Source organism: Eurosta solidaginis, chromosome 4 (assembly GCF_040869045.1).
Source record: "Eurosta solidaginis isolate ZX-2024a chromosome 4, ASM4086904v1, whole genome shotgun sequence".
Classification (NCBI taxonomy): Eukaryota; Metazoa; Arthropoda; class Insecta; order Diptera; family Tephritidae; genus Eurosta; species Eurosta solidaginis.
Window position 1 is genome coordinate 80,780,300 of NC_090322.1, and position 12,070 is coordinate 80,792,369.

Genomic DNA, 12,070 nt, shown 5'->3' on the forward strand with positions numbered 1-12,070 from the left:
AAACACCTTTTTCAATTTACTGCGAGTCCACGAAAAGTGGCTCGGGTGAATTTCCTAAATCAAAAAGTCTAAAAATTTCACATCTTGCAGGAATGATACAACTGTCGCTTTCTGTTCCATGTAGGATTGGTACCGCGACTTTTTCATTACCTACCCAAAAGGAAATTCTGTTTTTTCATAATTAATAATGCATTTTTTAATTTTTAGAAAATCTTTACCCAATATGCCATCGGATGGAATATTAAAATCTTCATTTACTACATGTAAAGTATGTTTAAGAGAAAAGTTTGAAAAATTTAAATTTACGGTAATTGTACCTAAAGTCGAAACTGAATTTGAAGTGACACCGGTAATGTTAATAATGTCGTTGTTCATTTTTAATGAAATATTACTGTCTAGACATGATATGTTTATTAAAGAAATGTCTGCTTGAGTGTCTACTAGGAAAGAATAAAATTTTTGTGACCCGTTAAGTTGTAATTCTATGAAATCTGAATAATTAAAATTTAAACAGTAGATGCCTACTGGTGGAGGAAATTCGCTTACTCGCTTAGTTCGTCCTCCAAAAGGAATATAAAACAAAAAGGAAACTCTTAGAGACCAATTGTACAGCGAACAACGGGACATTCATATGGCTTAGCAGCTAAAGGCTTGCACTGATATGAATGTTGGAGATTCGAGTTCAACGCTCAGCTCCCGAAAAGCTAGCTGATGAAGAAGTGAAATTCAGAAACATGTCCTAGTAACCATCGCCGTTTGTAAACTTACAATTTTTCTCTAATATCAATTACAAAACCCATTGTATAAAGCAATATGAGCAAAGCTCGCTAATTAAATACATATGATCACTTTAACTTTAACTTTCGCTTTAACTTTAACATTCATTTAACTTTAACTTTAATTTTAACTTTAACTTTAACCTTAACTTTAACTTTATTTTTAACTTTAACTTTTGCTTTAACTTTAACATTCACTTTAACTTTAACATTAACTGTAACTTTAACTTTAAATTTAACTTTAACTTTAACCTTAACCTTAACTTTGACTTTAACTTTAACTTTAACTTTAACCTTAACTTTAACTTTGACTTTAACTTTAACTTTAACTTAACTTTATTTTTAACTTTAACTTTAGCTTTCTCTTTAACTTTAACATTCACTTTAACTTTAACTTTAGCTTTAACCTTAACTTCCACTTTAACTTTAACTTTATTTTTAACTTTAACTTTAACTTTAAATTTCGCTTTAACTTTAACATTCACTTTAACTTTAACTTTAGCTTTAACTTTAACTTTAACTTCAACTTTAACTTTAACTTTAACTTTAATTTTAACTTTAACTTTAACCTTAACTTTAACTTTAACTTTGGCATTAACTTTAACTTTAACTTCAACTTTAAGTTTAACTTTAACCTTAACTTTAACTTTGACTTTAACTTTAACCTTAACTTCCACTTTAACTTTAACTTTATTTTTAACTTTAACTTTAAAATTCGCTTTAACTTTAACATTCACTTTAACTTCAACTTTATCTTTAAATTTAACTTTAACTTTAACATTAACATTAACTTTAACCTTAACTTTAACTTTACCTTTAACTTTAACCTTAACTTTAACTTTAACCTTATTTTTAACTTTAACTTTCGCTTTACCTTTAACATTCACTTTAACTTTAGCTTTAACTTTAATTTTAACTTTAACTTTAACTTAGACTTTAACTTTAACTTCAATTTTAACTTTAACTTTCGCTTTAACTTTAACTTTAACTTCAACTTTAACTTTAACTTTCACTTTAACTTTAACTTTATTTTTAACTTTAACTTTCGCTTTAACTTTAACATTCACTATAACTTTAACTTTGACTTTAACTTTAACTTTCACTTTAACTTTAACTTTATTTTTAACTTTAACTTTCGCTTTAACTTGAACAATCACTTTAACGTTACCTTTAACTTTAACTTTAACTTTGACATTAACTTTAACTTTAACTTTAACTTTCACTTTAACTTTATTTTTAACTTTAACTTTCGCTTTAACTTGAACATTCACTTTAACTTTACCTTTAACTTTAACTTTAAATTTTACTTTAACTTTAACTTTAACCTTAACTTTAACTTTAATTTTAACTTTAAATTTAACTTTCACTTTAACTTTAACTTTATTTTTAAGTTTAACTTTAACTTTAACTTTCGCTTTAACTTTAACATTCACTTTAACTTTAACTTTAACTTTAACTTTAGCTTTAACTTTCACTTTAACTTTAACTTTAACTTTCGCTTTAACTTGAACATTCACTTTAACTTTACCTTTAACTTTAACTTTAACTTTAACTTTAACTTTAACCTTATTTTTAACTTTAACTTTCGCTTTAACTTGAACATTCACTTTAACTTTACCTTTAAATTTAACTTTAACTTTAAATTTAGCCTTAACTTTAACTTTCACTTTAACTTTAACTTTATTTTTAACTTTAACTTTAACTTTCGCTTTAACTTTAACATTCACTTTAACTTTAACTTTATTTTTAACTTTAACTTTAACTTTCGCTTTAACTTTAACATTCACTTTAACTTTAACTTTAACTTCAACCTTAACTTTAACTTTCACTTTAACTTTATTTTTAACTTTAACTTTTGCTTTAACTTGAACATTCACTTTAACTTTACCTTTAACTTTAACTTTAACTTTAGGATCCGGGGTGGGCGTGAGCTTAGCACCTGCTAATAAGCCAATCTAATATAAACGCACGCAAGTCATTTTCTGTCAAAAATGTCTCATGCACATACAACTTGTATGAGAGCAACTCAAATTGAATTTGCTGCGTGAAAACCTAACTCGATTTCCAATTTTTGTTCTGCGTGACATTAAATTTGACATTTGCACACATGCTTTACATTGTCGCAACGCATGCTTATTTGGGGTAGGGCAAAAAACGCCGGTTGTTTGCGTGCGCTAAAAAAACGCAGTGCGGTTTTATTAGGTTGGCTTTTAAGCGACCATATATGTATACGATAAGCCATAGCACAATGGCTACTTCGTGAAAATCAACGACAGCTCTTAGTTTGATTTCGATGGTCGTACGGTGAGGAAGTGTCGCACGCGCGCTTAAAACAGTACCAAACAGTGCGTGTGACACATGTTCACCGTTCAAGCATTGAAATCAAACTAAATAAATAATTGATTTTGCTTTCGTGCTCGCTACGCGTTCGTGTTTACTAACACATTCTCAATTTGGTAACCTGCCCACCGCTGATTATGATAGAGATCCAATATTATGTATTTGGCCTGTTGCTAACACCGAACCTTTACGAATGTTTTCGAATCTTTTCGAACCTTTTCGATCCTTTTCGGATCTTTTTTGACAAATATCCGTTACGGTTTTTTTTGATTTAGTCGCCAAGCCCGCGATAAAATCTATACAATAACTTAATAAATAAAAAGTTCTATCTCTACATGTTATTATTATATGATAAGTCATTATCATCATCATTTTTCTGATGTATTTTTTAGTTCTACAACTTCTCGGAAATGGAAACACCAATAAAAGCTGAGGATTCAATTTCGAGTATTCCGGCATCATTTACATTCAGTAATAGCTCTACTGTTTTTACTATTTTGCAAATGTGCCAATCCAGTAGCAATGAATACGTTGGAGTCCCGCCTCCACCGCATCATGATATGACAAGCGTGGCGAGTGTAGAAATAAATGCAGTAACGTCGTTAAGTGATGATTCTGGTGTCCCACTTACCACTAACAGTTCAATATCAAGTGGGGATTCATATCGCATTGGTCTATGCAAACAGGTAAACAAATCCGATTTTACAAAACTAAAATTAAGATAACAACATTTTTCAATTTTTTTCTATTTCAGATTGTTGAAAGTGATGGCGAAGTATCCCAGTTTGATTCTCTAGATAATTGCTCCGAAGGTGGTATGAGTGCGGAAAATTTCAACACATTAAAAAAAGGGCCTTTAGCTCCAATTGAACCCCCACTTGAATTCCAGGACTCACCCAGTATAAAAATTGGACGTTGTAATATGCCAAGGCTTAAACGCTTATCTTCTTCTCATTCCTCCCTAGAAAATATAAAGGACACTGGACGTTGTGATATTCATATGAAGGAAACTTTAAGTAAAAACGTAGATATCAACGCCGTGTCACAGTATTTTGAAAAAGGAAATAAGGATTTTTACCTGACAAAGAAGCCAATACACTCAAGTGATTCTATTCTCAGTAATAATACAGAAAATGTATACGACGAGCCCAATAATGTGATAAGCAGTTATGTTTTCTACAATAATCATATATCTGAATCGAAAACGTCTATGATTTCAGCATCTTTGCCACCAACATCAAGCCCCTCTGTGGGAATTAAAAGAAGCATTTGCCCTTATTATCGTGATCATACTAAATACTTTAAAGCTATACCGTCAGAACAAGACAGTGTAATGAATGCTACACAGAAATTCAATACATTTGGACTTTCAGAAATCCGTGATTATGATCTATACTACAGTATGAAGCGAAACACGCTTCAATGCGAAAATAGTATGCAAGAAAAAGTGTTATATAGTCCTCGAAATATAAATAATTATTGCCACAGTCATCACACCTACCAAGGTAAATTGAATGAATGTTGAAAATTTAAATATGGTTTTTTTTTTTTTGCAATAACCGCTTAAGTTTTATACTCAGCCCAATTCTAAGCAAAACTTCCTTGCGAGTTATTTCCCTTCTCCCATTCCTCGTATTCTAAATAAATAATGCTTGTGAGTTTTTCACTTCTCTTAAAAGCCGGTTAAGGAAGAAAAGTAGGTATTATGAATGATTTTGAAATGGAAATTTCTCTGCCATTTTTAAGGAATTTCTTCACTTTTTAAATTAAAGGGGACTCACAAAATAGTAAAGTAAACTGTTCCTTTTACAAAAAAACCCTTAGTTGTACAAACTTGTGGTGAAATACATTCATATTCTACCATAATACTCTTTACTTTAAGTCGAAAAGTATATAAATAAGCAACGGAAGAGCTCTTAGTAAATTTGATGATTTTTTAAGAAGGTTTAAAACAATTTGGCGTATGACGGCAGAGCAGTTGAACTCGACATGGCCGCCAGAAAATTGCTTTGCTGAAGGTAAGAAGGCAACTCCGGCAATAGCATATGAAATGCAATACTGTGCTTTGTTTATATTTCATTCACAGTTTTAAACAATTTGGCCACAATCATTAAACTTTTTAGTGCCTTTAACCAAAATAAAAATTTGTAACAAAATGTCATTTGGCTTCGAAAATTTTAAATTCCTATTCCCCAATTATTGTCTCTAGGAGAAAAGGATTTGAGGAATTTTTCCGCGGGAATAAAAAAAACCGCGAGAACAAAATTCCGAGGGAATATTTAGAATTTGGTATTATATTCCGCCGCAAATTTAAATTTAACATTAAAATTCATATCTGTACAAAGATAAACCTGCTTTAATGGACGCTTTCAGCGAATAACATTTTTATAAGTTTCCGTCACTTGGCTGAATGAAGAGTACTTCTTAAATTTTTTTATACTTTACTATAATGTAAAGAAAAAATGCCAAGCAAAAAATTTTAACCTTATATAGCGTATTTTATGGTTCATCAGGTTTTAATTCTGTAAAGCTTGTATTCAATACCCTCCATCAGAAATTTTTACGAAAATGAGTTTTAAATGGTAAAATTATCCCTAACTCACTTTTCATGACATATAATCTATGACATTAATGCCAAATTTAAAACTTAGCTCAAATGGTATTAATTCTCATTTTGAAAATTTCTCTATCAGAAGAATTTTTTTTTTCAAAAGCAAACCCTCTATCGGCTACTTTTTTCATACCCAGTTACACTTAAGCATAGAAAGTTATAGCTTTATGCGAATTTCACACAGATGCTTAATGAAATAATTAGTCATGGTTTCTACATTAAAGCCCTAATTGAACTCAATTTTCCATACGAAATACAAATTATTAATTATCTCATTATTGCTTTATTGAATGCCTAATCGAGTGAAAAATCCAGTCGGTTTTGCGTGTTGCTTCGAATTTTCTTGTCAATGTAACTAATGACAATCAAAAATAAATTATTTTCAATAATTTATGAAAAATAGAAAATAGGCACATATTTGGTTAGGTGCAACATCTATGGGTAGTTGCGCATACAGTTTATTTTGATTGTATTTATAGTTAAGAAGGAAACGGCTGCTTTCCACTTTAACTACTTTTTTAAAAACGAAATATTTTTTTGGGGCTGCTCACAAATGTTCGCTTAATGAAGCAAAAGGCGCTGTATGATAAGGGAAACTTAATTATTTCATTAAATAGAATTGTGATTCGATTAAGTTTCTGTGTGAAAACGGTGTTATCTCATAGCGTTGGGGCGCAACTGTATAATAGGGTTGAGATAGGCATACATTTCCGTATATCAATATCATCAGTGTCGAATAATGTTTTGATTGCGCCAGGTTCGTCGGTCCGTCCGTCCGAGGTTCACGTTTTTGATAATACCTACCTTGAGAACCAACACCATGCTCTTCGATATGAAACTCTAGTTCCATACCCACAATTACAAGGCATAATTCGGTTCGATATAAACCTTACATCCAAAAAACTAATATTTACTATGCACTGCAATAACCTCTATCAACAATATTTTTTAATGAAACAAATTCAAATCGAAATTTCCAAACCCCCATCTGACTTTTAAACTAAGCTGAGCTTAGAATAAAAAAACTGAGTTGAATACAAAACGGGATGGTACTTCATATGCTGCCACAACGGTTTTTTTTTTGCTCTACTGAAAAACTGTATTTTTGCTGATAGATGCTACGATTCCCAAGGCAGCTGGTTCTATGTACCGGAGCGACTCGGGATTTTTCCCGTTGTTGTTGTTGTTGTAGCAATGCTCGCCCACCTAATAGCCGCGACCGATCACAAATTGTCATCAATATCCTCTAACGGGAGTCCAAGGAAACTTGCCGTTTCAACAGGGGGGACCATTAGGAAAGGGGTGTTAGAGGCGTTGGTTCCACAATACAATTAAAGAGATGGTTGGTGTCATGTGGGGACACATTGCAAGCGGGGCATACATTTTGTATGTCGGGGTTGATTCTGGATAGGTAAGAGTTTAACCTGTTACAGTATCCAGAACGAAGTTGAGCAAGAGTGACACGCATTTCCCTGGGGAGTATGCGTTCCTCTTCCGCGAGTTTTGGATACTTTTCTTTAAGTACTGGATTCACCGGACAATTCCCGGCATAAAGGTCCGACGCCTGTTTATGGAGTTCACCAAGGACCTGCTTGTGTTTTTTCACTTCATACGGCTGAGTTCTCAGGTGCCGTATTTCCTCAAAATGCTTACGGAGATGACTCCTTCAGCCCCTAGGCGGCGCTGGTTCATCAATCAGATGTCTGTTGGGATGCCCAGGTTTCTGGGTATTCAACAGGAACTGTTTGGTCAGCATCTCATTTCTCTCCCTGATGGGGAGTATTCTCGCCTCATTATGCAGATGGTGTTCTGGGAAATAAGAAGAGAGCCCGTGGCGATTCTAAGAGCAGTACTTTGGCAGGCCTGTAGATTCTTCCAGTGGGTAATTTTTAGGCTTGGCGACCATATGGGTGACGCGTAGCACGTAATCGGCTGGCTAATTGCTTTGTATGTAGTCATGAGCGTTTCTTTATCTTTTCCCCAGGTACTGGCAGCGAGGGATTTGAGGATTTTTGTTACGGCTCTGAATTCTCGGAACAATTGCGGTTACGTGCTCACTAAAATGTAGATCCTGATCAAACGTCACACCCAAGATTTTGGGGTGTAAGACAGTCGGTAGCGTGGTGCCATCGACGTGGATGTTCAAAATTGTCGACATTTGGGACGTCCATGTTGTAAATAAGGTCGCGGAAGATTTAGGTCGGTGATAATGCCAGGTTTCGCGGGGTGAAAAAACTGGAGAGATCAGGGAGGTAGCCGTTTATTTTATTGCATAGCGCATTGATCTTTGGGCCTGGACCTGTGGCCATTATTGTGCAGTCATCGGCGTAGGAAACGATTGTGACTCCTTCCGGTTATGAAGGTAGGTTAGATATGTTGAAATTAAACAAAAGTGGGGATAGGACACCACCCTGTGGCACCCCTTGTTTAATTCTCCTTGGTTTTGATGTTTCGTTTCTAAATTGCACCGATGCCTGCCGACCACCCAGATAATTTGCGGTCCACCTTTTAAGACATGAGGGAAGGGTAGACCCTTCCAGGTCTTGCAGTAGCGAGCCATGGTCGACCGTATCAAAAGCTTTTGATAGGTCTAGCGCTACGAGTACTGTTTTATGGTGGGGGTATTGATTTAAACCGCAATTTATCTGGGTGCTAATGGCATTTAGCGCGGTGGTAGTGCTATGGAGTTTTCTGAGGCCATGCTGATGAGGGGCTAGCTGCAAATTTGCTTGGAAATAAGGGAGCAAAATGGCTTCAAGCGTCTTTGCCACTGGCGATAGGAGAGATATCGGACGATACGACTCACCTATGTTAGCTGGTTTCCCAGGCTTTAGTAGCGGGACCACCTTGGCCATTTTCCATTTCTCAGGTATGACAAAGGTGGAAAGAGACAGGTTGAAGACATGCGCTAAATATTTGAAACCCTCTTTCCCTAGGCTTTTAAGCATCGGCATGGCTATGCCGTCTGGGCCCACTGCTTTGGATGGTTTAGCACGACCAATGGCGTCCTCAACCTCTTTAGCGGTTATGGTGATTGGTGACGCGCTGAATTTGCGTTTATGTGCGTGTCTATTGGCTCTCCGTCTATCTTTGTCGACCGTAGGATGCATTATATATTGTCGGCAGAAAGCGCTCGCGCATTTTTTCGCATCCGACAGCACTTTGCCGCCAAAGGCGATGGAAACTTTGTCTTTGTGCTTAGTCGGATTCGATAGGGACTTTACGGTGGACCAAAGTTTACCCACACCGGTAGAGAGGTTACAACCTCTTAGGTGCTCCTCTCATTTCGCCCGCTTGTGTTCATCCACAAGCAATCTGATGCGTTGGTTTATATCCCTTATTTTGGGGTCGCCTGGATCAGGCTGTCTTATAAGGTCACGTTCTCTCGCTAAGTTTGCGGCCTCCGCCGGGAAGTGGGGCCGGATTTCGGGAATTCTCCCGGCGGGAATGAAACCTGCCGAGGCGGATTCAATGACCTTACGGAAGGGACGCTCTCCTTGGCGGGCATGAGTCGGGAGGGAGGGCAGCAAAGCGGTTGTCTGTAAAGGATTTATATTTTTCCCACTTTCCTTTTTTGAAGTTTATGAAAGTGCGTTTTTCAGTGACGATGAAGTCGGCGGTACGCTCGAGTGAAATAAGTATGGGCAGGTGGTCGGATGCCAATGTTACCATCGGCTGCCAGTTGACGCAGTTTACGAGTTCTGCGCTCACGATTGAGATATCTGGCGAGCTGTGACAGCTTCATACCATACGTGTGGGGGCGTCTCCGTTTATCGTGCAGAACGTCGTTTCTTCTATTTGATCCGCCAACATCTCACCCCTACTGTCCGCCCGCAAGTTTGAATGCCATAGATCATGATGGGCATTGAAATCGCCTAAGATAATGGGATTGTTGCCAGTGAGTAAGGCCCTGATATTAGGGCGGTATCCACTGGGGCAACAGGTGGCAGGAGGGATGTAGATGTTGATGATTTCTAGGTTTGCATCGCCTGACCGGACAGATAGGCCTTGACGTTCTAAGACATTGTCCCTGCGGTCGATGCCAGGATCAAATATATAATATTGCACAGAGTCGTGTATGATAAACGCGAGGCCGCCTCCATTTCCGCTCATGCGGTCTTTCCTGTGGACATTATACCCAGAGCAGGTCTGCAATGCAGATCTTGCTGTGAGTTTAGTCTCTTGAATCGCAGCAATGCGGATGTGCCGCTTCATGAAATCGACTATCTCCGTAATCTTCCCAGTTAGTCCATTACAGTTTAACTGCAGAATTCTGAAGTGCATAAGGGGAGACGCTGCCACTCTGGGGGTAAGTGACGGCTGACTACGCCTGGGTTGTGGAAGGCCAGGACGCAATTGATGTTGTGGTCCTGGGACTGGGCGTCCTTGGGCAAGCATTGGGGTACCCGGATGATTTGGGTTTGTGACCTGAAAACATGGCGCGATGAAACCCGTCAGGGGTTGCCGTCGCGGAGACCAGAACATCTAGGAAAGTGGCACCACCCAAGGCAGGAGCTGCATTGGGCGGATGTCGCAAACCTATATATTCTGTGCTGGCAGACGGTGCCAACGGAGGTAGGGACTAAGAGTCTGTTTCCCTGACCTGCACGATTGCTGCCGGAAAATAGGGGGGAGAAGACGGGGGCAGGGGCTGATGCTCAGCATTGCTACCAACTCTACTACGAAGGTAGTAGTTATGAGTGGTATCAGCTGTTTGAGTTGTTGGCGCCGTGGGGCGCGAGCAGCAGGGGGTACTTGTTGTGGCTTGCTGAGCAGCGGGGCTGCTGGAAGGTAGTGGGGGCGCTTAGGCGTAGACTACGGGACGCTCTTGGGCGTGAACAGCAAGGAGCCACAAAAGATTTATAAAAGTTACGTGGACGTCGGGTTTTGGGATCAAGCCCAGAACAACCTGTCCGATGCAACCATCCCTTGCACGAGACACACTGAACAGAGTATGACCGTCCGAAAAAGATTCTTTTCCGGCAGACGCAGCAAAACCATTTCTCAGGACCGGGGTCAGGAGACGGACCCGATTGGATTCGATGCCTTCCCGGAGTAAGAGAGTATGGAACAGTCCTGCTGCAAGGAGCTGCTGGGAGGATGACAATTTGTGGGAGGGACGAAAAAAAATAAATGGGGTCACACTGAAATGACAGTCCTTGGTCGAGAAAAATCCCGAGTCGCTCCGGTACATAGAACCGACTGCCTTGGGAAGCGTCAAAGGGCTATCATTTCAGTGTCACCCCATTTAATTTGCAGTTCCTTGCAGCGGGACTGCGCCATATTCTCCTGCTCCGGGACGGTATCGAACCCAATCCGGGACCTGTACCTGATCCCGGTCAAGAGAAATGGTTTTGCTGCGTTTGCCGAAAAAGAATCTTTTTAGGATGGTCAAACTCTTGTCGGTGTGTCACGTGCAATGGAAGGTTGGACCGAATGGGAGGTTCTGGGTTAGACCCCAAAACCCGACGACCTCGTAACTTTTATAAACCTTGAAATCAACAACATCTACATCCCTCCTGACACCTGTTGCCCCAGTGGATAACTACCGCCCTAATATCAGCGCCTTACTCACTGGCAATAATGGCATTATCTTAGGCGATTTCAATGCCCATCACGATCTATGGCATTCAAACTTGCAGGAAGACAGTAGGGGTGAGATGTTGGCGGATCAAATAGAAGAAACGACGTTCTGCACAATAAACGGAGACGCCCCAACACGTATGGTAGGAAGCTGTCACAGTTCGCCGGATATATCAATCGTGAGCGCAGGACTCGTAAACTGCGTCAATTGGCAGCCGATGGTAACATTGGCATCCGACCACCTGCCTATACTTATTTCGCTCGAGCGTACCGCCGACTTGATCGTCACAGAAAAACGCATTTTCATAAACTTTAAAAAAGGAAAGTGGGATGAATAGAAATCCTTTACAGACAACCGCTTTGCTGCCCTCCTTATCCCGACTGATGCTCGCCAAGGGGAGCTTGCTTTCCGCAATGTCATTGAATCCGCCTCGGCTCGCTTCATTCCCGCCGGTAGAACTCCCGAACTTCGGCCTAACTTTCCGGCGGAGGCCGGAAATTTAGAGAGAGAACGTGACCTCATAAGACAGCTCGATCCCGGCGACCCCCAAATAAGAGATATAAACCAACGCATCAGGTTGCTTGTGGATGAACACAAGCGGGCGAAATGGGAGGAGCACCTAAGCGGTTGTAACCTCTCTGCCGGTGTAGGTAAGCTTTGGCCCACCGTAAAGTCCCTATCTAATCCGTCTAAGAACAATGACAAAACTTCGATCGCCTTTGGCGACAAAGTGCTGTCGGATGCGAAAAAAATGCGCGA

General features: G+C 38.9%; 1 protein-coding gene across 10 annotated transcripts in view; it reads left to right on the plus strand.

The window, feature by feature from the left end:
* Socs16D (Suppressor of Cytokine Signaling at 16D) overlaps window positions 1-12,070 on the plus strand; it is a 687,555-nt gene that overhangs the window by 29,845 nt on the left and 645,640 nt on the right. For all 10 annotated transcript variants that reach the window (XR_010952690.1, XR_010952689.1, XM_067782188.1 and 7 more), the window contains exons 2-3: window positions 3,509-3,802; window positions 3,871-4,621. Coding sequence is in view for 8 of the 10 variants with exons in the window: in XM_067782188.1 (XP_067638289.1) it covers window positions 3,527-3,802; window positions 3,871-4,621 (1,027 nt within the window). In the remaining 2 variants the exon portion in view is untranslated. The remainder of the gene's footprint in view (window positions 1-3,508; window positions 3,803-3,870; window positions 4,622-12,070) is intronic.